The sequence below is a fragment of the Serinus canaria genome, chromosome 1A (assembly GCF_022539315.1).
Source record: "Serinus canaria isolate serCan28SL12 chromosome 1A, serCan2020, whole genome shotgun sequence".
In the NCBI taxonomy this organism is placed as follows: Eukaryota; Metazoa; Chordata; class Aves; order Passeriformes; family Fringillidae; genus Serinus; species Serinus canaria.
The window spans coordinates 38,410,732-38,437,445 of NC_066314.1; the positions used below are offsets into that span (position 1 = coordinate 38,410,732).

Here is a 26,714-nt window from a genome sequence, read left to right on the forward strand (position 1 = left end):
TGTTCCCAAAATATTTTGGAGGAGATGGAGTTCTATATGATATAAAAAGAATACTTGGATACTGGAAACTTAATATGCAGCTAAAGCTGTAGCATTCACAGTTGCATTCCGTGAAGCCCGCTGGGCAGGGGGTGTGTCCTGGAACACACAGAGCATATTTGGGACAATATAACAACCTGAGTAATGCTTGCTGCAGGGAACTCTTGCCATCCATGCAGGAATGAACTTAAATAAGCTTTACCATAAAATGTCCCTGGTTTCCTTGGAAAACACAAATGCAGATAACACTTATTATGACAGCTGGTAACATCCTTTGTTCCTCACTTAGTGTGAGGAACAAAGGACTCTATTTAGTAAATTTTTTCAGTAATCTTCAATATAGAAACAAACTTTCTTCCAAAAGTTTCTAAATATAGAAACAAAATTTCTTCCACTCATGGAGGCACAAACTTAAAACTAATTAAACCTGTATGTCCCTCTCTTCCCCTCAGCCTGCTGTCTGCATGTGTTCACCAGTTTGGAATAATATTCATTCACTAAATAACATTAATTCACTTTTAATTTGATTCCTGTATGGGTAATCCCTTTCTCAGAATCCAGCATAAAGCAGTTACGGAACTGTGCCTTTTCATGTAGCTGCCTTCTGTTTGGATTCACAATAGCTCTATCTAACTAGTTTTCTTACAGAATTCTACTAATTCTCTGTCAGTATTAGACAGACAATACAGAGAGTTTGAATCTGGGCTTGCATATTGTGCACAGAATTCTTTACTGAGCTGCACTAAAAAAATACTGCACTCCACGCCTGGGCAAGAAATTGACCTGAGGAGAGTGGCTGCCTAGCATGTAATCCTACTCCCTTTGAGAACAAGATAGTTATCTGACAATGCACTGTCCCATTCAGGGAGTCTAGAAAATGTTCTCAAAGCTATCTGACATTTACATGTAGGAGTTTCATCTGAACCTTTCTCTGCTTAGGATGAACAAGAAAATTCAGGTCATTGTCATTATTGTCAGCAACCCATCTTTGTTGCTTAGGACACCAAGAAGCAAACCTCTTGTTTAACTGGTGTTAATAGTGCTTTTAACTTATAAAGACTTACTGTCTTCTTCATGGTTTGCACTTAAAGTGCAATTAAATTTTGACACAGTTTTGGCCTTTGTGGTTTGGTTTTTTTCCTCTTTCAAAGTGGGGATTTGGAGATATGACTTTTAAATAGTTACGGGTTGTCTTAGGAAAATAGCGAGCTGTCCTGATAAGGCAACCACTAGGAGGATTCTTTGACAAAAAATGTTCTATCATAATAGCCAGTTTATTGTAATTCCTAAAAGATACCCCTGCACCCTGCGATGTGGGCCTTATTGTAAGAAAACATATCTATTAAATATCCTGTACACCAAAAGAATAACTGAATAGTCATATAGACAGATACATTTATCACTTCTTGGTTTTCCCATTCTTTTTGCCCTTCCAGTTTCTATTATCCTCTCCTGGCACTCCAAAGCAGATTTGGGGACATATCAGGTGGCTGGTTAATGATGATTAATGTATCAGCTATATTAATTCTCTCAAAATTTAATGATACAAACATTCCCCTCCTGCATGCTGGTGTGCTCTCTCTAAAACCAGAAGGGATCCCTGGCATCACTACCACTGCCAGCTGGCAGTCAGAAGATGGTCCAATGCTAATGTGGGAGAAAGTCTGTTGTTAGTTCTAAGTTTTCATGGACTTTGCATGTCTGAAACAGATCACTTAATTTCCATATAAAAAATACCTGTCAAACCTTTTACCTAACACTTATGTGTCCTATGTATTTGTATTTGAAAGCTCTGAGGGAAACCAGTTTCTCCCAAAATTTCTTTGTGCATCTTCTGTCACAACTAAAAATACCACCAAAGTAATAAATTCCTTCTCCATCCCAACCAAACAAATGGCCAGAAGATTGTTAAGGGTCACTATGGATGGCATCACTGCAACACAGTGCTTGTACTTGCTTACCTTTCATCATCCCTTCAGTTCTCTTGCCTTGACAAGGAAGAACCTGTGGAAGGCAGTGGCTTTCAAGATGAAGGGCATTAGCTAAGAGAGATTTTGCATAGAACTAACTTCATCTTTCTGGAAAGATTCCAAATCTGCACTTAAGGAGTATAGCAGGTAGCTATCAACCAAGGCATCTTCCTTCTTTTTCAGTGTTTGGGAAAAAATCTCCCAGCTCTGTGTCTGGAATACCAGAAAAATTATGAAAAATACAAGAATTAACTGTAGATCACTTTTTCCAGCTTGCGGTCATTGTTACAACATATCACATCCACACATCCTTTATTATGTAATCATGCCCAAGCAGCTACTCAAGCCCTTGAAACTAAAAGCACATCTAAATCAGTCATGTCAGGTGTGACAAGCTTGTTTTGCGAGCAGGAAGTCTTGAATCTACAGAAGTAATTGATTCTGATTTTAAAAATAAGCTTTGGGCTCTCATCTGGTTCTCTAAAATGAGGAAGAAAGTTGTTAAGTAGACTTTGTGAAACAAAATTTCTCCAAAAGCTGAAAGAAGAAGAAGAAGAAAGCTTCCATTGAGATAAAACTAACAAAGAGTTTCAAAATGGACAGCTGGTGTCAATTCCAGAAGGATTAAAACTTGGACATGAGCTTGAAATAAACATGTTAATTGAGCCAATATCTGTATGAAAAGAACCTTGTACTTAGCAAAAGTACATTGAATGATGTACTTGAAATACGTGTATTAAAATGCTTAGGAGAAAAAAATACTGCATTAATTAAATACAGAAATATTATATTCCATTGATATCCAGCATCATATGATGTGTTTTTCTTTTTCCTGAGAGAGAAATTCCAAATAAAAGTCAGAGTTTGGTGTTTTGATGAACACGGCTAAAGGGTTCATCTTTCAAATGTGTAAATCTATGAGCAAGACACTCTGGTGTCATTTCTAAGAGAATACAAATCAAATTAAATTATGTTTTCTATTACAATTTCTATTTTTAAACAAGTCTTGGTAATCTATATAGGAGATTTTCAATCACATTTAGGAAATCGATCCAGTATATAGTATAGAAGAACTATGCACAGTTCTTTCTGGAGAAGGACTGCAAGAGTAATTTTAGGCTCTGTGTTTCAGCAGAGGCTAGCCTTGTGCCGCACACAGCTCACACACAATTCAAATGAAGTTCCACGCCAAAGACATAGCACATGACTGGCAGTGAGGGTCTGCTGGCATTGCTGGGTAATCCAAACCCTGCCTTTGGGAGGAAGTGAGTCAGGGGAAGCTGTTGAGGCCAACAGCATCAGAATAGCCCAGGCATTCAGCCCAGTCAAGTTCCACAATGAAGCAGTGAGCTCACAGGACAACCAAAGCAATCTCCTGCATTCCAGCCTTTCCAAATGAGCGCTCCTCTCCTGCTCCTCTGGGTACCAGACACACTGGTGGCTCTTGGGCCCTGGAAGTTTTCAGTGTACAGACCAGGTAGATTACAATCTTCATATTTCATGGACTTTTTTTTTTTTTTTTGTGTGTGTGTGTGTCTGAAGGTCAAAAAGAAAGGTATTGAGAAAGGAGCAATGACATAAGTCGGAGTTGGGTTGTGTTCGAGAATTTCAAGGACATTTAAATGTTGCAGTGCTTAACTCTTGGGCAGAATCCTTAGCTGACAGGTAAGTGGTCAAACTCAAAGCACAAAGAAAACTAGCAACTCAAAAAAGAAATTCTGAGAAATTATGAATGAGACTTAGGAAAAAACAAGGACTGATGATGTAGATAAAAATTGTTGTCTAATTCAACTGACATTGCCAATTCTGATTTCCCCTTCTAAAAAAAGTCCAGAAGTAAACTGCTAGGCTTTTATTTTAAGCACCCAAATAATAAACTGATTTACTTTCTTCCTCTTGTAGATTCAGAACAGGGAACTGTTTATCCTTGTTCATCCCATCTCAGGGAATCATCACACCAAGGAATCACACATGCATTACCTGTCTTGTCCCAGTAGTGCCATTTTCAAGAATATTCAGATATTCCTTCAGAAGGGGATGTACCCTGAGCAGGGCAGGCTCTTAGATGAAATGTGGAAGGAAGCTGCTCAAAACCTGAAGTGCAGTAATAAAAAAAATTACAGGAGCCTGGTTGGATCTTCTTCCTCCCCACAAGAGCTCTGATATCTTGACTGCTTTTCATCTTCTACCTTTAATGGTCCTCACTTATCCCCCCGAAAATAAAAGTAGAATTCTTCATAATAAGGAACAATCATAACATTTTTCAAAGAAAAATAGGGCAAAAAAAAGAATCTCATTGTCACATAGTCTGCATATTTTGCTTGAAGGCAGTGTCACTTCTAAAATAAGTCGATTTGCTGCTTCTCTGCAGCCAAGCTATCTGGGTTTTTCTTTCTATCAGGACACTGACATAAATCTGCCTTCTTATAACTAATTTCAGCTATTTGTTTCCATCCACATAAACACCAGCAACAGTTTACTTTGTTTCTCTTTGCAGCAGTGTTTACTGTTTGCTTGATCACTGCCAGCACTTTCCCTTTACTTTGCTGTACTCTTTATTGCCATATTTATTCAACATTTACACAATGTTTCCAAGCACCTCATCATTCTTCTTGGCATTTTGTCTTCCCATTATGTGCTTTCTATAGTTGTACCAGCTGTATCAGTTTTGAGATGCAGAGCAGTCCCTGAAAATGGACATGGAATTGCAGCTGTATTCCCAGCCTGGAACAGGAGAGAAGGAGTATCTCATGTGCCTCTAATCTGTTTGTTTGTCCTAGTGAGATGCATGGGGCTCTTTTCTGAACAGCATGATATACGTTCATCTTACAATTCACCATAACTATCAGTTTCTTTCTTCTGTAGAATTACCACTTAGCTAGGTACTCAGTTTGTATTTCTGCAGTGATCTTCCCCCTGAAGTGCTCATTTGTGCTCTTGTCCTCATCAAATTGAAGTCATGAAGAATTTGAACTCTACACAAGTCCTCCAAAAGGTGATAATTTAAGATGTCTCTGTGTTATCTGCAAACTTGACAAGCATATTTTCAATTCCACCAGATGAGTTATTAATTAAAACCAAAGTTCCTAGGGCAGCACTCTGGGAAGTTCCTGATTTAAGAGTTCTGCTTTGATGAGTTTACAAAGAGTTGAATATGTATAAAACTTTCATTACATAGTCTTCATTTTCATAGTGTTCATATGAGGATGGCATGTGAAAATGTAGAAAAAACTTCATTTAAATAATTTCTGCTTATTCTCCTTATATTCTGCTATATTTCTGCGTGTTGCATAACAGCTATCATGGCAGGGAAAAAAAATTGATTTGGCACAGCTTTGTCTCAAGGCTTTTTAACAGGAACAAAACTACCCCATGCTGACATTATTCACCCCTTTGTATTCTTACAGGTGTACACAAATATTGTATAATTTTCCAGTATTTTCACAGAAACTTAGGTTGAACTCCTCATGTGCAAGTCCCATTCCTTCTGTTTCTGCTTTACATTTGTCCATCCATACTCCTCTGCAAGCTCACTCATCCACCAGTTGTTCTCAAAGACGTCAGAAAATGGCAAAGATAATTTCAGGCAATTCTCTAGTCACACTGAGGCTGAACCAGTTTTAACATTAATTAATTTTAAATTAATCTAATAATTTCACCTCTTGGTTTTTCTGTCCTGCCCTGACTCCTTCTACTTTTGTTATTAGTGCTAATAAATTTGTAACTAGCTAATTGCTCCTAGTTTTTAATAGCATTTTGAATTGACAGAAGCATTAAGCCCAGCATCATCTCTGAATGGCTTTCTCTCTGTTTAGGTCTGCTTTGTTCTCTTGATACTGCAAATCAAACCTTAATAGAAGTTTCTTCTTAATTTTCATGAGTTTTGATATTAATTTCTTGATCTGTCCCTTGCCTTTCTTTTTCTGTCCTAACACATCTATGCCGTCCTTTCTTTCCCTACCCTTTTTCCTGTGTTGCTTACGACTGCTCTTGCTTAGCTTTAGAACAGAGTATTAGAACAATTTAGGCTGGAAAGGACCTGTGGAGGTCATCCAACCCAGGTCCAACTTCAGAGTTTGATCAGGTTACTCAGGGCCTTGGTATGTCAAGATGGCCATTTATCTTGTGGCTTCACTAAGAGGCAGTTACAGTCTCATCGAGAATGACAAGTCCTGAACTGCCACATAAAAAGCCCTTGGATAAGTTGTGTTTGAGGTTCAATCTTGAAAGTGTGTTCTGGCTCCATCTGTTCTAGGTCCTGTCAGTATGCCAGCACATGAAAAATAATGCCCCTAGCTGCTCTGCCAAGCCAACAGAGAGTGATTTCTGCATGCATCCAGAAGATCATGTTTAGATACATCTGGATATTTACTGATGAAAAATGCAGCACATATACCCTTCCAGAGATCTCTAAGATCTTGCAGCAGCAAGGCCTGAAAGTTTGCGTGAATTTAGGCACTCAAATTGGGGCACAGGCTCATAAATCCCATGTGGAATCAGGCCCTTGATGGCATTAGAGCTAATTGGCATGTGCTAACCTATGCACTCCCTGATGTCTCTTGGCAGCTCTGAGACCCTTCTCATGGTTAGTCCAAGAAGGATTATCTATCTAGATTTCCCTTTGCTGACTTGTCCTTTGGGACTTGATCCTGCAAGCCCTATCAGATGTAAGTAATTGCAAAAAAATACTTTGGGAGGTGAGACACTTTTGGGATGTTCAGAAAGGGATTAGATAAATTGATGGGCACCATGTCTGTAAACAGATACTAACAGAAGCAGGCAGGGATGTTCTCTGTAACACAGAAAGTTGGAAGAGTCACACTTATCCATTAATTATTTCTGTAAGCTCACTGTGTCCAAGAGCAAGTACGTGGATGATGGGCATAGACTATATGTGACTGGTGTCGTGTCTGTGTCATATTTGCTAAAGGAAGAAATTTGGTTCAGATCAATAGTTGCTATCACATATTAATTCTCATGACAAAAAGGAATTTAAGGATGGCTGAGACTAGTCTTGTTGGAAGCTGGATCTTGGAACCCTGGATGCTGAGAATTTTAAACTTTCTGTGCTGAAAGGCACAGACCCACAAAAGAACACTACAATTGACCTGAGGCTGTGGAGAAGGCTTCCAAAATTGATTAATAGCACTGAGATTATGGATGTGTAGTTGGTTAGAAGTGTGGAATATCACAGGGTTGAAAACTTAGAGTTTGGGGTTTTAGAATATAGAAATAAATATGAAGCAAGACAGAGGTTTTAGGGCGGAGGCAGGTCATTCTTCTTTACCTTTTTCTTCCTTTTTCTTCATGGGTCTGGGGGATGTTTAGTACTTGGGCAGAAAAGTCCACATTGTGGGCATCAAGAGATCAGTTATTGGGTTAAAGAGAAAAATAATCTAGGTGTCATTTCTTAATTAGATAGTTTAGTCTTAAAAGACCTTGGAACGAGAGATTGTTAGCCATTTTGTGCCTTGCTAATGAAAAGCTGCAGAACTCATGGTTGTGAGGCTGTTTCACTGATAAGAAATAATAAACACCTGAGTCTGAACATGAACCACCTTCAGTCCCAACCTCAAGAACCCACAAGTCCAATCTGTTCTTCCTAGTACTGCATTTCTTCAGGTACAACAGAGTTATGATCGTGAAGCTCTCACCTAGGATTGCCACTGTGCTGAGCCAATGGTAACACACAGGTCGAGAAGTGATATGCAGGACAACGAGAACTTGTCAAGTCATATCATGAAATCTCTCTCAGAAATATCTGTTAGGCATTTCCTGTCTTCACCAGAGTTCAGCAGGACTGTTTGCTGGGATCAGCAGTGTGCACTGACAGCTCAAGTGAAAAAGCTGTTGGTCTAACTTGGACTCTTCAAATGAAAATAAATTCTGTTATCAGTTACTACAAAGTTGCAAATAAATCACAAAGAATTCACATTTCTGCCCCAAGTATTTTTTATTAAAATAATCTCAAAGTACTTAAAACCAAAAGCTATCACAATCAGAAAGCTAATTCCTTCCAAGAACCTGGTACAGCTGATAAGATCACTCTAGATCATGACTTAGAATTTTTGGGGCATTGGAAAAGTCACATCAAGAAGTCTGACAAACTTTATCTCATTTACAACTCTCTATATATGTCAGTTTGAGTCACAGGCTCTGTGCATGCCTGCAGCTCTAGAATGTGCTATACAACTAAGGTGACTCAGTGACTTTTTTCAGAAATAAAAATGTAGCTATAATTTCTTTTTTATTAGCTAGCTCCTGTTGGTCAGAAAAAACAGAATTATTTGATCACACCAGGCAGTTTCTCTACTGATTGTAAAATTCTTGCCTGACTTTCAGTTCAGGGACATTGTGAGCACATATTTATCTTCTGTCAGAGGATCCCAAACGTCTCAAGAAAGCAACATTGTTTCTTCTAGTCTTGTATTTTCTCCTCTTACTTCAGATACATGACTTCACAAACAGCTTAGAAGTTCCAAAAAATGGTAAGCAAGTTCATTATTAACTAAATCAGGATATAAATACAGTACTGAACAGCTGGAATTCTGGAAAATAGTTTATGTGAAGTGTCACAAAATTCCTGGGACCATGGAAATGTCAAATTTGAGATGCTTGACTGAGAAAGCTCCACAATGAGAGGTGATAATCCACGACTCTGCAGATTCTTTATTGTTTATAAACTGTTGCTGCTGTTTGTATAAAATCAACTTCAGCAAAGACACATCCTCTGTCTGGAAAGACAGCTGAATATCAGCACCCATGAGGCACTGATGCTGCTTGAATGTGCTCACACACTACTTTGCAGCCAGAATAATGAATAATGCAGTTTGTAAAGATGGTGCCAATTGTGTGATCATTTAATAACTCCTTATTCCATTAAATACTCAGGCCTAGCATCAGCTGGATTAAGACTATACATATATATAAATATATATAAATATATATAAATATATATATATGTGTGTGTGTGTGTGTGTGTGTGTGTGTGTGTAGTCTTTCTGTAACTTGACATGACTTTTGGATCCAAATGGAGACTGATCCTTCAGAGGGGTCTCTTCTAAAAAATAAATTTCAAGTAATTAGCTATTTATTAATTTGTGAGCAGTCTTTCTTGGTAATTCCTTATTAATGGCATTGAAACCTTGGATGCTGATTTCTAATTCTTTTATACTAATGAAAAGTCATTTCCTTGGAAAAAAACTGTAGGAAAAGTGCCTCTAAGGCTTCTCATAATGTCACTTTCTTTACCACAATGTCCTTGAGGGTTGTATACTGTGCAGGGTGCATTTCACAGCTTAAAAGACGACAAAAGATTGAATCTCATCTCATTTTTACAGTGGGCTTTTTAGAAGTCCAAAGGACTCAGCAGCTCCCATTGAACAGAGCATGACTAGGCCACTATGTATGGACCTATCAAAACAGAATTAATTTATTATTGGTCATGTAGAGTTTACTTAGGAACTGCTAGTGCAAAATAACTTCAGTACATTCTTTTTCTTAGTTATTATAGTAGTCAATAATTCTTCAAGGTAATAACTGTAAAGCTTAGACTTCCAGGCAAACATTTGTATCAGTCTGCTTTAATACATGAATGTTGTTCACAAATACTGACCCTACAAGTTGACAGATTTTGTTATTAGCCAGCTGGTTTACACTATAAAAAAAAAAATTCTCACTATTTTCTCTGAGTCTAAGCATAGATATAAATTGTCAGTTACCACTTACAAACACAGATCTAATATTACATTTTCTAGGATTTTTTAATATAATTAGAATAGATTATGTTTCTTCTTCTAAATTTTTCTTCAGTGTTTAATTTTAAAATAGTTTCCCAAAAAACCACAATCAATACACTTTCTCCAAAAATCCACATGCTTACATTAATTCAGGTGAAGCCTTATTTTGGATGATTTTTTGCAGGCCAAGAGGGCATCTGGCAATCTTTTAGTCTGTGCTGTTTCTCTGAAATACTGTCCAAAAAAGTCTGATGCAAAATTAAATGCAAGTGGGTTTTCAGCATAGTTTTTTGAAATTTGATGAGAATGAGAAGGGTAAGACCCATCTTGTCATGCAGAATCTCTGAATACTATCCCACTTTCATTCCTGTCTTTGTTTGTATGTGCCAGATGAACTGCACGGGAAAGGAAGAGTATCAGCTCAGCCAAGGTTCTTTCCATACCTTGAGAAATGTCATGCTCTCTTTTAGGAGAGACCATTAGACTGCTTTGGATTTTGGAACATCACCAAGGTGTTTTAACATAGTACACAAGTAGTCATCAGAGCCATTGACTTTTTTCAAAAATCTCAAGAAATAGATTCACAGATTTTTCTTTGAGTCACATACCCATGGCTCATCCAAGAAACTATGTTAAAACATCTAGATTCCTGTGTACTTTACATAACATGGTTTTGAGCCTTCAAGAATACCAAAGCAAATGAAATCTTAGTATATAAACATGCAGAAGTTTTTAGGTGAAATTATGAGACACAAACAGAATACAGAGGCAAAGGAGTACAGTACAGACCTCTGTATTTCTTGGAGTGGCAGATCACAGGTAACCAACCTTGTATATAAGCATGTACCTTAAATGTCACACAGATGAATAGCTGAGTGACCTTCACGGCCCAAAACAGTTTTGCAGCTGTGCAACAAGTTTCCGTAACAACAGGATACAATATTCAAGGTCATTACTGCTATTTAATACAGTGCAAATTTCTTTCCAGATGACTTTATCTCATTAGCTTCTATTTTCCACAAACAGCAGCTATTTTCTTTTTGAAAGTGAATCATTTGGCATAATCATTTCATGGTTTTGTGATTCGCTGTTTTAAACAATCCCCGTCTATTGCTGAGAGACTTTCCCGCATTCATTACCCTCGGTGCATCTCCACAGCTTCCATTTCCAAGCCACTGTCATACCAGTTTTCCATGAAGGTCCATGGCTCTACAAAAATCCCTTGTGAGAGGCCTAGAAGAGTAAGCTCTCACTTTTCCACAGTCTGAGCACCAAACTTTTTTTGTACATAGACAGCAGGGATGTGATCAGCCTGTGCTGGATGCAGAGATTTGCTCTTCACATACCCATTTCTTCCTTTCACTCTCAGAGTTATGGTTTGACTATTGCCCTTTGGACTGAGATTAGGTTTAGATGTCACAGTCATCATGTTCGGAAACAGCACGGTGTGAAAATGCATTTTACGCTCCCAACAGCCTGTAGTGCAGACAGACAAATCAGCACTTACTGTAAAAATAGCCTTTTGCCTAACTACAAAAAACATGACAACAACAAGCAATTGCACAACATGTGATGTGTCTTTTATTTATGCCACATTTCACGTTCCCCCTGTTTTGCTTAATCACAAGTAGAAGACATCTGCCATTATTACTCCCTTTCTTCCTCCAAGAAATCCCTGCCTGTGGATAGAACCATGGAAAATGCTTGTCCCAGCCAGCAACAGTGCAATGGGCCTTCAGTTTCTGATAGGCACTCCCTCCTCCCCAGGAAAACGTCTTGTAGTAAAATAAATGTGTTTGTGCAGTGGTGACTATTTGTCACTGTAGCCCCTGACACAGGCATTAAAGCATCTGCCATTTAGAACTGTGTCTCATAACTGGCCAACATGAGAGCTGCAATGAAACCCTATCTTACCATATTGAACTGGAGAAGTCTGTTTAGTTAGCAAGGTTGCACCTCTCAGATACTAACAGGACTGTAACTGATATGAACACTAAAGTCCATATCCAATCAAAGGCAAACAGCAATAATTTGGAACAGCTATACAGTCAAGACCTTTGCGAATAAGAATTTTTAAATCTTCCCCTGCAAAGATTGTAAATTTCTACAAAGTTGTCTTTTCCAAGTCTCTGCCTTTCTGGTTCCCCAGCTCCAGAGCACATATTACACTGTTCACCACCCTATTTGTAAAACTTGCATTTGAGGGATGGTTGCTATTGTGTGCTTTTAAATTCTTTAAAGTGTCACATACTTATATACGAGCACTGGCATGTTCAGTACACACACTTCCTTTGGTCAGTTCTCCAGTGAGAATGCATGTGACATTGTGGATATACAAATAATATCAAATCCTTGGACAAGCAGCATTTGAATAGGGTCAAGTGAACAAAAAATTCTAGGTAAACAAAACTCAGGTAAGTCTAACATCATACATATATTAAAATCAAGAATTAAAGCTAGGCTGTGTTATTCCTACAGACCTCTGTGAAATTCATTTTAAGGCAAGAAGAGATAACCAAATTCAGCTAAGAAGGGCTGCTACATACCACGAGCTATGAAGCTTGATATGCTTTGTTCCAGCAGCAGGCATTATTACTATTACTATTACTATTACTATTACTATTACTATTACTATTACTATTACTATTACTATTACTATTACTATTACTTCTGGGAATGTCAGAAAGGTTCTTTTTGCTTAAAATTCTCCTAGGTCATTGTTAGCATAAAAAATTCTGGTATCTTGTAGAGCCTCCACTGCCCAGACTTTGAAGAAAACTCATGGAAAATCTCTAATCCCTATTTACCAAACATTTCTGTAATATTTTGCAGATTCAGGAATAGCTACATGCTTTTTAACAGACTATCAATCTTTGGTGTGCCAACTTTCCCCTTACACATTTGTCAGCCATTTCAAACATCCTACAAAGCAAATGCTTAAAATATCTTCCTGAAGGGAAAGGAGGGATGAAGTTTCTAATCCTCAATTTACAATCCTTGGCATAATATTCTATTTCAGCAGCAAATCACACTTCTCTAGTTGTTCCCTAAGAACTGTGACTACAAATGTCAGCAGATCATCTAGGAGAGCCAGGTACAGATCTGTCAAACCTGGCAGTGCTGAAGACCCAGCATCCCCTTAACATTTCAGGGTGCCTTCCAGCTTAGCTTCCCATGAACAGAACCCAGATGACACACCCTTGAGAGCACCCTGTTAGGAGAATGGAAAGGGCAGTAAGTCAGGGCTAGTCAGAGATTTCCTTGACAAAGGCATTCCTGACAAAGCGAAATGAGAATGTGAACACATCCTCGGTGAGTATCAGAGTGTACCTACTGACACATCATGAGGAATGACAGACAATCAACCCTGTTAACAGCTTAGACTGGTGTCCCAACTATGTCACTACACAGGCTGCAAGTGACAACAAAACATGGGCAGTAACACATATTTCTAGACACACCACCCACCCTTACCTGAACAACCTACCAGGCTCGGGTAAGAAAGCCTGTGTGAACTGGAATTGACAGAGAACACAAAAAGAGCAATAGCCTAGAGGTTTTCAGTAGCAAAGAGGTTTTCAGTACTCTAAGTGGTTGCCTGGAGACAGTAATGAGGAGAGATTTTTTTTTTTTCCTGTTGAGAAATTTGATGAAAAAGGCTACAATTTTAAAAGATGCTATTTTCCCTAAAGAAAAGAAAAATGTTGGAAATAGAAATCAGTAGAAGATATAAAGTCAAATGTTAGAAGGGTTTCAAAAACACATTTAGAAGAATATAAACTGTTTGAAAAGGCAAAAGCAGAAAAACAACATCTTGTATTAACAATAAAATACTGAAACTTTCTTCAAAGAAGGATGCTGTTGAGCACAAGCGTAAAAGGAAGAAGAGGAGAGTGAGAGTGTGAATAGAGGATTTCCATCTCTAAAGTGCAGAAAAATTGTGAGAGGCCCAGTATGCCCACAACTAGACCTACACTGGTAACCTGCCCTACAAGATGCAATTTAAGAATCATTACCCTGGTAGCCAAAGTACCTAGCCATCTCTCAAATCCAGTATTTGAGGAATGAGTAGAACAGGGCTATCACCAGGCCTGAAAATTTCACCTTCACCCAGGTGCCCTTTCACAGTGACACACAGGAATGGATACGATGGATCCTCACTGATTACCACTGCCACTGTAATGAGGTGTCAGAGATCAAAGATTTAAAACGCACTGTGCCTGTGGCTGGAGGAATCTTGAGAACAGTGAAGAAGAAAAAGGAGACATTTGGAATGGTAAAAAGTGTTAAGTGAGTCCTAGCTGACAAAATACTTCTTAATAGTTCTGGACTAAATTTCTGCTTAAACCTTAAGGTGTCAAGAGTGACCGGGGCAGTTACAGGCTTATTAATCACCCACAATTATCCAGAAAAATTGTAAGTGGCAAAGTGAATTTGAAGGGATCTAATTCCTGGAGGCCAGCTGTGACTTAAAATGCAGCGCATCTTTCTTGTATTTGGTCATCCTGATCACTCTGAATTTACAACTCACTGACTTTCTGAAATACTTCTTTGGTAAAGATAATAGACCTTGTAGACCAAATACAACACACCAGAGTTTTACTTGTATAAATATCCTGAAAGTATATTTTCAGTAGAGCTACCACACACAGAAGCATGAGCAATTGAATACAGAACTGGCTTCAGAGTAAGTTTTACTGTGAGGTTCTACCAAGCCAACTGAAATTACAAGCAGTCGTCATTAGCGATCCTCCTTTCAATTCTACGTCCAGTTGTTGCTATTCACCTGCTTTTATTTCCTCTTGTGTCTTTGTGCTTATATCTGACATGATAAGGAATAAAAAGCATGAAGAGAAAAAAGGCCTACACCAACTTTTGAATCCCCCACTTCATTCAGTTTTGTAATGGAGAACATCTCTGAGGATATTTTATTCATATGTGCTAGAGCTGTTTGCTAGCTGTGTTACATAAACCAAGGAGCTGCAGTGGGAGATCCAGCAAAATTCAAGTTTCTTATAGAAGGGGGAAACTGACCATTTTCATTCAAATGAAAATTTATTTACAGTTGTTAGGAGTTTTGGTCCTATCAGTTATTCCTACAAAGGACTAATTATGTTGAGCCCACATCACTGTGAGGAACTGAATCTGTTTACTCTGTCACTAAGTGCCAGGAAGAAAGAACATATTTTGTTTCCTGTTTAAAAAAAAGAAATCTGTTGAAAGCAGCAGGAGCATCTGGCTCCTAAACTTACAGTTTCCCAACTCTCTGAGTTCACTTAAAGCTCTTGAAAGGACAACAACAATTTGGTAATTGTCTTTCTCCCTTAAACTAAATTTTCATTTGTGCACCTTACCAGTAGACTGATCTCATCTGCCTTGTTCCAAACATTCCCAGGGTAGTATTGAAGAAGCAAAAGATTAAAAGAAAACAAATGAGTGTATTAAATGTGAAGAAAAAATTAAGCAATGCACTTTTGGTTTGTGGAGTTTGGGGTTTTTTGTTTTTTGGGAGGGGAGTTGTTTATGTTTGGTTGGTTGATTTTTTAGTTTTTTTGGGTTTTTTTTTTTTCTGCTTTGTGTTTTTTTATTACTACCATTACTAATGCTATGGGAAAAGACCCTTGTAATACCTTAAAGCATGTAAAGGAGTAGCTTTTCCATGGATAGCAAATTAAATCAGAGACACAACGGATGGGTAAAGGTCAACATTATATCCCTCTTTAAAGGTGGAAAATTAAATCACAGGAAAAGTAAGTGACTGGTCAAAGGTCAAACAGAAAGCAAGTTGCAGAACATGGAAACTGAGAAACTGTTTCTTCTGTTCAGTGCCTTAATGCCAGACTGCCTTTTCTATAATCTGAAGAGGGAAAAAACCTTAGCTGTAGAACAGTATCAAAATTAGTTTCACTGAGAACAGTCTGAATTTCTCTGCCTCATCCAAAACTGGATATTGTTCTGCCTCATTAAAGCAGAAATGAGATCCACTCTAACAACACTGATGTGGTGAAAACAAAACCACAACTACTCTTTGTGTTAAAGATTTTTGTACTCCAAAAAATTGGTTTGCAGTTTTGGAGAAACAGTCAAGTCAATGATTAATTTCATTGTAGCTTTAGGGAAATGAACAATACCACCACACTTGCCTTCAGAAAGCTGAAGTTTGGAGCTACATTTGAGAGCTACTGCAGGTGCTTCATCTTCAAGTACTATTGTTTCTATAAAAAGTTTACACACGTGTATATACACAAACACACAGGAATATACTTACTTATCCACATAAATATATGTACATATGCATGTGTGGGGGCATATAGATATGGGCACATATGCATGTACACATATGTGTATTTACATAAGCATAAAGACATTACATGGTATTTAAAGAACACAAGGCAGTGCAGGAAAAGAGGCAAAGAGGTCATTTTCCTAATCCTCTTTCTTTATGTGACACAGCTCCAGATATGATGTGACATTACAGTATAAGCTAACAGAGTGGTCACAAGCTCCATTTCTGTCTCTGTGTCTGGGAAGCTCTCTATACCCTGCCAGCCCCAAGGGATTAAACTTCAATTACACCATATGCCTGGGCTTTGCTTGCCCTAAACAGCGTCAAGGACAAGGGCTGTCCGGCGAGCCCCATCACACTGTAACCCAGTCACCTGGAATCACTCCTGTCACCTCATGGGCAACGTGGGAAAGCTCACACTGACAGCCTAAGCCGAGGGGCACTATCTGTGGGTGCCTCATCATCGCAGCACAGCTCTGCCTTGGCAACCTTCCCCATGTGTGCGGAGGAGCAGCGAGCTTGGAGCTTGGCTCCTAACCTTGGGCTGGCCCGGGTGCCTTGGGTCACAGGAATGGCACGCTGCAAGGGGAAGGTGGCGCGGGGTGGGGGGGGTGGAAATAGCAGGGGCTTCTACTGAAACTATTAACCCGTCTATTTGGAAAGGGATGGCTGCCTTCTAAATCTCTCTTTATACATCTATACTTAGCCCCGGGCAGGGAGCGTGCGCCGGGGGTGTGAGGGGTGGGCTGGGGAAGGGCTCCCTGCGCAGCCCCGCGCCTTTGTCCTCCAGCCGGGCGCCGGGGGCTCGGCAGCGGGGCCGGGGCCGCGCCGAGGCGCTGCTCCCGAGCCCGCACCTCGCTGCGCCCCGAACTCACGGCAGTTCGGGGCAGGGTGCAAAGTTGGATTGTACTTTTTTTCCGCTTGTTTTTGGTTTTTGGTTTTTTTTTTTTTTTTTTTTTGGGGGGGGGGGGTTGTTTTGGTTTGGTTTTTCTTTGTTTGTTTGTTTTAATTTTTTTTTCTAATTGGTCTCCCACCTCTCGTATCCCCCCTCCCCCATCTAAATAGGAGATGTTCTCAGGACAGCGCCCGGGAGACTGACTGGAATCAGTTTTGGAGGGTGATACACCGCGACAGCTAAAAGTTGGATAGGGTTTCAGCAGCTCCTATATAAAGCAGGGGGGACTTATGTCACTGCACTAATTAAATTCCATCTGGGTTGTTCCTCGGGGTGTTTTTGAGATTGCCACCCAACTCAAGCAGGCAGAGAGGCCCAGGGACAGCATGATGGACCTTTTTGAAACTGGCTCCTATTTCTTCTACTTGGATGGGGAGAATGGAGCGCTGCAGCAGCTGGAGATGGCTGAGGGATCCCCGCTGTACCCAGGCAGCGATGGCACCTTGTCTCCATGTCAGGACCAAATGCAGCCAGAGGCCGGCAGTGACAGCAGTGGAGAGGAGCATGTGCTGGCACCCCCGGGACTACAACCCCCTCACTTCCCCGGCCAGTGTTTGATCTGGGCTTGTAAAACTTGCAAGAGAAAGTCGGCCCCCACGGACAGACGGAAAGCAGCCACCCTGCGGGAGAGGAGAAGGCTGAAGAAGATCAATGAAGCCTTCGAGGCTCTGAAAAGGCGGACTGTGGCCAACCCCAACCAGAGGCTGCCCAAGGTGGAGATACTGAGGAGCGCCATCAGCTACATCGAGAGGCTGCAGGACCTCTTGCACAGGCTGGATCAGCAGGAGAAAATGCAGGAGATCGGGGGGGATCCCTTCAGCTTCAGCCCCAAGCAGGGAAATGTAAGCACTGCCGCTTGGCCCCTCCGCCGCCACGGCAGCGCCGCCGCGCCCGTCCCCTCCTTCCTCCTCCTCCTCCTGTTCGGCAGGGCTGCTGCGGGGCCGGGAGGGCTGGCGGGCGGAGGGCGCTCCTCGGGGAACTTGCCCGGGCTCCGCCGGCCCGGGGAGCCGCGGCAGCCCCACTAACACCCGTCCTCTCCCCGTGTCTCCCCGCTCCCGCCTGTGTGCCGCAGATCCCCAGTTCGGACTTCCTGAGCACCTGCAGCTCCGACTGGCAAAGCGTTTCTGACCATTCCCGAGCCCTAGGAGTCAGCCCCAAAGAAGGTAACTCGCCCCGCGGGCCCCGCCCGCCGCCCCCGGGCCCGAGCGCCCTTCCCGAGCCCCGACGGCCGCGTTCCCAGCGGTCCGGCTCTCACACTCCCTCCTGTGCCCGGCCTCTCCGGCAGCCGGGAGCCCCTGGCGAGGAGGAGCGGTCTGCTCTTTAATGCCATTTCTCTCGTTGAGCAGGAGTCTCCGCTGTCGAGTCGTCGGCCTCCAGCAGCCTTCGCTGCCTCTCTTCAATAGTGGACAGTATTTCTTCCGACGATCCCAAACTGCCCAGCGCGGAGGAAGCGGTGGAGAAATAAACCCGCTTTTGTGGTAGTATATTTAACGGAGATGGAGCCTCCACCCTCCCTCCTCTAAACTAAGTAACGAAGCAAATTCACACAGTGGAAAGCCCAAGCAGGGCCCTTTTTAAGATCGAATCAAGGTCCACCAACCCCAAAGAAAATGGCTCCCACTGACTCGAGCCAGACACACTTCTCTCTTGTCCTTTTTTCCCCCCCTAGTTTTGTTTTCTTTAAATTGTGTTGCATAAACCACCCTTCCTTTTTTTTCTTCTTCTTTTTTTTTTTTTTAATTTTAAGATATTTACCTGTGTACCGGTGATCTGCTTTGTCTGAGACTCACCGGGAAGTTCATTCCTGTCTGAGTGAAGCTCTTGGTTGCATTGCGTGTGAGTCATATTTAAAGAGTCCCCGCCTCATTTCGTTCCTGTAAATAATTTCAGTACTGTCTTTTCTTTTGTAAACATAACATATATATTTAAATGGTGGAATGTGATATTGTATATAAGAACTGATGGATTTCTTGGATTGTAAAATAAAGCTCTTTGTGTTACAGTGTTTTCCTCCCGTCCTCTTAATTCCGTAAAATAACCCGATCCCGGAGTTCAAACCTTCCACTGACTTCAGTGAATGAAGGCCTGAAGAGTCAGACCCGTGTAGCAAGAAGCACGACCCGTGTGACTGGAGGCAGGACACGGGACAGATTTTTCTTTCGTTTACTCCTCCAGGGTTTTCCCTTTAGGGCCGCAGCAGCGGTGTGAACCACCCGTGTCTCCGTGGGCTCTCGGGGAAGCCGGGCGGGCACGGGTGTATGGACAGGACCCGCCGCCTCTCCGGCCGCCCGCAGCGCTCCGCGGCCCCGTCCCTCGCCGTGCTTGCGGAACGCACGTCCCCCTGGAGAGCGATATTGCTCCCCTAAAATGCCCAACAGTGCCGCTTGAGTACCTTGCCAGGCAAAGATGCTTCGCTGGCCTGGCCCTGCACGTGAAAGGTGAGGTTAGAAAAGGGGCATGAAACAAAATACCCTCAGGCCCGTCGTCGTCCCCACTCACCCCCGCGACCTCCTGCCCTGGTCTTTGAGCTGGGAGAGGCTCAGTGCGTCTCACCTTCTCCTCTCGTACCGAGGACTTGAACGCAGGGCTTGTCTACGGCAAAACTGACGGGGCTGTTGCACTAATGGGACAGCAACTGGCTGTGACAGGAACCCGCTCCCTCTGGGCTGGAGGGAGCTGTAGTTTCTTCCAAGGAAAGGTAACTCCCCTTGACTTCCTTGAGCCTGAGGGAGAAGGGAATGGGGTCCTTCAGGGAGGAAAGAGTTAAGCGACCGAAAGGGTTTGGGGGTGGGGGGGTAACAGCATATGATGCCTTTCACTCAGTGATGTAAAAAAACACAGCCTCTCTGAGGATGGTGAAACGGAGCTGCTCACAGTCAGAGCGTTACGGTTTGTAATAGATTGTACCCCCGGGAAGGGACGACCACCAGGATCAGCGCATTCTGCCCCTGGCACACACACAGGGCTCGCCGGACAGCCTCCACAAGTAAACAGGACACTTCAACTCTACTGGCGAGCGGTCTCCCCGCCAACACTACCCCTTGACTTATTCTTTGTTTCTGTTTTTTGGAAGGTCACAGTCGCGTTTCGGGAAGGTCTCCCCTTCCTGGCCATCTGGAGCACGGGTACACCGGTCTGAAGTGGAAGCTCTGGGTGGAGCCTGCCCCGAGAGCTGGCACTCCAGTCGGCCGTGCCTTCCTAACCACCCTCTCTGCGCGGCCGTGGCCAGCCGCGTTTTTAAACCAGTCATGTACTACCTCTAACTGCTCTCTAACGAGATACTCCCTCGCAAGGATTAATTGCGGCGGGACAGTGTGGTGGGCACAGTGATGCAACAGTTTCCCCATGTTTTTTCCTCCTCTCAAATTAAACCCCGTTGCCTCGGGGAGCCCTCGGTCTCTTTGGAAAGCGGCGCGTCGGGGAGCGCGGGGCCCTGCGTGTCACCTCTGCGACCCGGCAGGGGAGAGGAGACGGTGCAGCTCGCTTCCATGGCGAAGGCACTTGTCCAGAAAGAGAGTATTTCACATCGGGCTAGCAGCTCGTCGACTCCCTTCCTCATTTGTTTCAAACCCCACTGAGTACTCGGGAAGGGCTGCACACAGTTCACACGGCGATCCGAGCCCCGCGGTACCCGCTGCCCGCATCAGGGCAGGAGCCGTGCTGAGCCACTCCTCAAAGGCACAGTGTGGCGCCCACACCGGGGCAGCCGACAGTCAGGTTTACCCGCAGCCGGGCAATCACCCCAAGAAGCCGCCCGTCCGCCCGGCAGGACCCCCACGGCAGCGTCTCTACCAGCAGCAGGGTAACTTGAGCGATTGTTTGGAGTAAGTTTGCCTAAAGGAGAGTTTTTTCATTAAATAAAGAAAATACCTCCCGAAGAGACTCTCCGTGACCCCCGCGGCTGCAGCTGACATGCCGGGCTTCCCAGTGAAGGTCGTCAGTGTGTTTGCAATTAAAATGTTTGTGTTAGATATTAATAACGATAATCTTCACTTAAGTCCCCAGCCAAAGCAAACAGGGCCCTGGAATCACAAAATCAAAGGGCAATAACTGGGTAAAGACAAGAGGTTTGTGATTTAATGAAGTCCTTTTCCGGAGGGACCACGCACAAAGTCATCGAAGTTATTACGCAAATACAAGTGCCCCTGCCGCTCCCTCCTCCCCTCTCCGGGCTGGAAATCCCATGCTCAACACAGTCTTCCTCGCCTCTACCTGCTGCCCTCCCCTGGGAAGCAAGCACCTGCTCGCTCCCTCAGGAGCGGAGGGATGCGGGGCTCCGCCGGCCCGCGGTGCGGGGTGCCCGGCCCGGCGTGGCACAGCTCCGCCACCCGCCCGAGGTGCCTGCGGGCCGGGAGCGATGGGAGGAAGGCGGGGGAAGGGGGGAATGGGGTGTCTGTCTGCAGTGCTGCCGCGTTGACAGCTTTTCTCTGAAGACACGCAACCGAGGGTTTAAAGCCTTGGTTTTAGTTTGAGGTTTTTTGTTTTGTATTTTTTTGGGGTTTTTTTCCCCTTTTGTTATGTTGGGGGTTTTTTAGTTGGTTGGTTTTAGCTTTTATATTGTGCATTTTTATTTTCCTCGGTGAAATCGTCCGCAATCCAGGGAGAGAAGCGGACAGCCAGCAGCAGGCTTAGTTCATCCTCTGAGCTCGGAGTCAAGGCAGTCAAGAGGCAACACAGCAACTATTTCCACGGGAAAATTCCCGCGTGGACCACTGCTGCTTTGTGGATCCTGCACAACTTTTCCACGGTTTCCGTCTTTCTGTGGAGAACGAGCTAGGGATGGGTGAAGGGGGCAGGGAGGGAGGAGGCTGAATAATTGAACCATGTGCTCGCTGGGACGCCCCTCCGATAGCAGGAACTAGCAACTTTTCCCAGTCTCGAGGCTGCTAAAAACCCCCTCGTGTCTCTTTGATCTCTCCTGGGAGTCCCGGGGAGCCATCAGAGGCCAATGCCTTCTTCAGCTGTCCTCTATACAATTCCCTCTGGCAGGTACAAATGTGTTTACTTAGGTGCGCACGGTTCCCAGCGCTGGGGGGAACCAAACGTTTCTCACACGGCTGGAAGCGCCCGGCCCCAGCAGCCCGACTGGGAAACAATTTTGTTGTCGGGGCATCACGGAGGAGCACTCGCTGCCGCTGGCAGAACCCGCGGACCGCGGGAGCCGGGCGGAGCGGGGCGGAACTGCTCGGCACCATGAAGTTAGGCGCTCTGGCCGCCCTGCACGGGCCCGCGGCATCGCTCCGGGAATGCTGGCCGGGAACAGCGCAAAGGCGCTCCGGAAGGCCGGGGCTGGGGGTGCGCTCGGGGGGACCGCAAACACCTCTCACCCCCTCAGTCCGGTGACTTATGGTTTCGGTAGGATTTTCTTCTCTTAAATAGAAAGGCGTGGGACTTGGGAAAAGATGGCACGCTCTGCAGAAGGTGCCCACATTGGATGGAATTCCTCCAGGAATAGGTGCGGCACGGCGAATCCTGAGGAGTGGGGAGGGCTGGGGTGAGGAACACCATTTAAAGGGATCCTGACACGTTCACCACTTTCTCTCTACCAGTCCACAGGAGCAGACGGTGTCTGATGCTAACTAAGGCTGTTCCCGCTTTCCAGACTTGAGCCTCCTGAAATGCAGCACTATCCTCCCCCTCCCCCACGCCGCACTTCGCCAGCAGCCTCATTAGCCGGCCTTGTAGTGCGCGTTTTCTCCCCCCTTTCTTTAGTTCCACTCGCCTACTGCATTTTTGGAAATTTGTTTTGAGATCGCTTTACCAGAGGAGCCGGGGGCTCCTTAAGGGATACTAATTACTGGTTTTTTTTTTCTTCCTGAGTGACAAGCCCTTCCATGGTTTATTCAAATTCCCCAAAAATATTCAAGGAAACAGGAATGATTTTTTTTTTTCCAGCTCTTCAAATACTTTTGGGGAAAAGCACGTTTCTTAACGGTCCCAGTTCCTCTGAGTTAAGAGTCAAATCTGTGAGCTAAAGCCGTGCATGCCAGGAGAGCGGGATTGAGGGGCTTGGCATTGTGCACCGGGAGATCTACAGTTCTTGGAGAGAACCCAGGCATGCACCAACCCAGAAAGGTGATCGGAACTGCAACCGGCACTTTAAAGATCAAGTTTATTTGTGCACGAAGCATAAATATGTAAACAGGTCTATTTTAGCCAGCGCAAACGCAGTATATGAAATTGTGTGTGTGTGTTTGTGTATGTCTGTGTGTGTGCACACCGCAGCCCAGTGAAGAGTTCAAGTTACTGCTGAGCAGAGCCTCTCCTGACTGATGCTGTCTTAGGAAAACAGTAGGGAACTGTCCTGTTTCAGATGTGGGCCAACAAAACAGCAACCTGCACCTCAGAGCGGCAGAAGCCTGAAATTCTGAGCTTTCCCCTTCTGTAACTTTACTCCTTTATCAACTCCCTGCTTTTCATACAGTATTCATTTCAAATATTCATTTCAAAGGGGCTCCCCGTGTTTATGGCCCCAAATAAACCAAAGCAGTGCAGATGTAGCCTTCCCCAGCTTTTAGACAATTTTGCAGCCTTTCATAGGAAGAAAGGTGTGTGCATGGTTGCTTTTTAGGAAAAAAAATTAGTCTTAAGAGTGAAACTCCGCCCTTGGGGGCTCGGGGATGGTGGTAGCGGGAAACAAGAATGGGTTCCCTCCAGCCCCAGCACAGGCCGAGCTGCTTGCTTTTCTCCGCCTTGCCCGTGCGGATCGGACAGCTTCCAGGCGGTGTGGGCTGCCACAGGGCATCTCTCTCAGGAGATACTTCCCTACCGGCCTTGCTCACTTGATCAGCGTTTCCCGGAGACAAGAGGCTCGCCGTGCCACCACATCACCCCTTCCTGAAGAGAGGCTAACTGAAGGCGCCTTTTTCCTGGGCACAAAACCCGCCTCCGTAGCGTTTGAACCGCGGCTGGGTCATTTGCTCTGCGTTTGAGTTAGCCTAGGTCGCATAATTTTATTCCCAGGTAGGGAAGGTTTCCATTGCCTTCTCATAATATTTTCCTCAGCTACAAAAGCCACCTGGATGAAAGCAAAGGATTCCTGCGCGTTAGCAAATGCCTGTTAAATGGCTTCATTACCACTCTAATGACCCTTGCACCGCTCCGCTCGGCTACTGCTGCGGCTGGGGCTCTGCAAGGCTTTTGTCCCCTTGTGTAAAGTTACTTAGGGATTGCGGGGTTAGAAATTTTACACTTCCAGGAGGGGTTTGTTGCACTGGCAGCTGGGACGCATCTGTAACGGTACAAGTTTGCCTGAAAGCAGAAAATTAGCAAGCCCAAGGCACTGCTTGACTGTTGTGTCTCTAGCAGCTCCAGGTCACGAGAGAAGGAGAAAGAATGGCAAGGAGATTTGTCTTGGAGCAAACACATACACTTTTATTTTGTCAGTACCTTTCCTTGTGATCTGATCCGGCAGCATTAAAGTCTGGTTTCCCTCCTCCTCGTCTGTCCTGGCCACAAGTAGCTGTGTATTGCTGCCCCCCAAATTGTAAATTTGAGCGGTTGGTGGCACAACTTTAATTACTGGACAAAGTGCTCCTCGAGAAAAACACATCTTAGGTCTAAGAAGAAGGTTATAATCTTTCAGGTTATACCTGGATCACGGGCTGTGGGAAATACAGATATGCAAGTAGACACTATAGGTGTCCCTCCCAAGGAAACGTGTGATGGGAAACGGGAGATGTGAATACCGAGACGAGGAAGGGCTCAGTAGGAGCCACTGACAAGTGGTTCGTGCGCGTCCACTGCCCCTCTTTCTCTTTCCATAGCAAACTGCAAATTCACAGACGTGGCTGGAAGTTCGGAGATGTCGCAACCAGTGCTTGGGAGGTCGTTCATTAGAAAAGTGCCCATCTCTCGGCGCTCCAAAGAAGCGATGCGGAGCAAATTGTCTCCTGGGGACTGGAGGGGGCTTGCCCAGACAGCTCCCGGCAGGGGCTGTGGTGGGATATGCTAATAAAGACTGGCCTCTGCGGACCAGCCTCCCTTTCCATGTATATATAAGGGCCCCCCGCATCAGCCGAAGGACACTTGGTCTCGGGTCCCTAATTACGGAGGAAATTGCCCCAGCGCGCTGCGGAGCGCCTCGCCGACAGCCGGTGGCCGCCGTCCCGTACTGACGCCTCCGCAGCAGGGATGGAGGTGATGGACAGCTGCAAGTTCTCCCCGTCCGAGCTCTTCTATGACAGCTCCTGCCTCTCCTCCCCGGAGGGCGAGTTCCCCGAGGATTTTGAGCCCAGGGATCTGCCTCCTTTCAGCGCCCACGAGGCCCCCGAGCCCGCCTGCTCCGAGGAAGAGGAGCATGTCCGAGCCCCCACTGGCCACCACCAAGCTGGTCACTGCCTCATGTGGGCTTGCAAAGCCTGTAAAAGAAAATCCACCACAATGGACCGGCGGAAGGCAGCCACCATGAGGGAGCGGAGAAGGCTGAAGAAAGTGAACCAGGCTTTTGAGACCCTGAAGAGATGCACCACTGCCAACCCCAACCAAAGACTCCCCAAAGTAGAGATCCTGAGAAACGCCATCAAATACATCGAGAGCCTCCAGGAGCTCTTGAGGGAACAAGTTGAAAACTACTATCACCTGCCGGGACAGAGTTGCTCCGAACCGACCAGCCCCACTTCCAGCTGCTCCGATGGGATGGTAAGACAGAGGCAGGAGCCATAGGTTGTGCGGACCCCAGGATGGCCCGCGGGCAGGTGTCTCTCTGCCCAACGCCGTGGGACCAGTCCCATGGGTGTGGGACGGGCTGAAGGCATCGGGACATCAGGAAAGGCGGGCGGTTTGCCCTAGAACAGGGCCCTTCCCAGGTTTTCCGCGGAGCACGCACGTGGGCTCTCCGGGGATGGTGGGGGGGCGGTAGCGCTGCCCTAGGGCACCCTGCAGGACCCCGCTGCCGGCGTCCCCTCTGCTGTCCCCTTAGCGCGGCCTTAGAGGGGTAAGGCCGGGGGCTGGCGGACATGGGGAAGGCGCTGCCCGGGGCCAGAAGCCTGGCTGGGGGCGGCTGCTTCGCTCCCTCCCCGCCGGCCTTTATGGCCCTTTCCCTTCTCGGGGAGAGTCTCGCTGGCCCCTGGGCGGGGGCGGCACGGCCGGCACTCGCCCCTCGCTGTCTTGCAGGCCGACTGTGGCAGCCCCGTTTGGTCGGCGAGAGGCAGCAGCTTCGACGCCGTCTACTGCGCCGAGATGGCCCACGGTAAGCGCGACCCGACCCGGCGCGGCCTGGGGCTTGAGGCGGGGCCCGGGCACCCCCCGCTGCCCGAGGCGCTGGGGGAAGGCAGCGCGGCCCCCGCGGTAACGCGCTGCCCTGTCCCCGTCCCTCCCCTCGGCGCAGGGTACGCCGCCGATCAGAGCAGCTCCCTGTCCAGCCTGGACTGCCTCTCCAGCATCGTGGACCGTCTCTCCCCGGCGGAGGAACCAGGGCTGTCCCTCGGCGACGCCGACTCCCTCTCGCCCAGCGCCAGCATCGACTCGGGGCCGGAGACGCCTGGGACGCCGCTGCCCCGACGGACCTACCAGGCGCTATGAGGGGCCGGAGGGCCGGCACCCCGCGCCTGCCGCCGGGGCCGCCTCCTGCAAACGCTTCTCGGGCGAGAGGGGCAGCCCTGGAGCTCCTTGGGCCTCCGCTTCCCTCTGGGGCTGCAGGCAAAGCGCCGCGCCGGCCTCCGGCCGGGGGTTTCCCGCACCCCGGCAGGGCGGGCAGGCCCCGGGGCTCGGGACACACGGTGCCC

General features: G+C 45.5%; 2 protein-coding genes across 2 annotated transcripts; both read left to right on the forward strand.

Annotated features, from left to right (window-relative positions):
- The first annotated feature begins 17,297 nt into the window (after positions 1–17,297).
- On the forward strand, positions 17,298–18,454 carry MYF6 (myogenic factor 6). Its single transcript, XM_030238344.2, has 3 exons — positions 17,298–17,831; positions 18,062–18,152; positions 18,336–18,454. The coding sequence occupies exons 1-3, from the start codon at positions 17,316–17,318 to the stop codon at positions 18,452–18,454; spliced, it is 726 nt and encodes a 241-aa protein (XP_030094204.1). The 5' UTR covers positions 17,298–17,315.
- Positions 18,455–25,021: 6,567 nt separating this feature from the next.
- MYF5 (myogenic factor 5) lies at positions 25,022–26,511 on the forward strand. Its single transcript, XM_009086700.4, has 3 exons — positions 25,022–25,629; positions 26,104–26,179; positions 26,318–26,511. Exons 1-3 carry the CDS (start codon positions 25,123–25,125, stop codon positions 26,509–26,511), a joined length of 777 nt encoding a protein of 258 aa, XP_009084948.1. The 5' UTR covers positions 25,022–25,122.
- The last annotated feature ends 203 nt before the right edge of the window (positions 26,512–26,714 follow it).

Bases quoted from the DNA above. Each gene is read 5' to 3' on its own strand.
- MYF6 (XM_030238344.2), top strand. From the start codon at position 17,316: ATGATGGACCTTTTTGAAACTGGCTCCTATTTCTTCTACTTGGATGGG. The intron at 17,832-18,061 runs GTAAGCACTGCC...TGTGTGCCGCAG, and splicing joins TCAGCCCCAAGCAGGGAAAT to ATCCCCAGTTCGGACTTCCT. The intron at 18,153-18,335 runs GTAACTCGCCCC...CTCGTTGAGCAG, and splicing joins AGGAGTCAGCCCCAAAGAAG to GAGTCTCCGCTGTCGAGTCG.
- MYF5 (XM_009086700.4), top strand. From the start codon at position 25,123: ATGGAGGTGATGGACAGCTGCAAGTTCTCCCCGTCCGAGCTCTTCTAT. The intron at 25,630-26,103 runs GTAAGACAGAGG...GCTGTCTTGCAG, and splicing joins CCAGCTGCTCCGATGGGATG to GCCGACTGTGGCAGCCCCGT. The intron at 26,180-26,317 runs GTAAGCGCGACC...CCCTCGGCGCAG, and splicing joins CTGCGCCGAGATGGCCCACG to GGTACGCCGCCGATCAGAGC.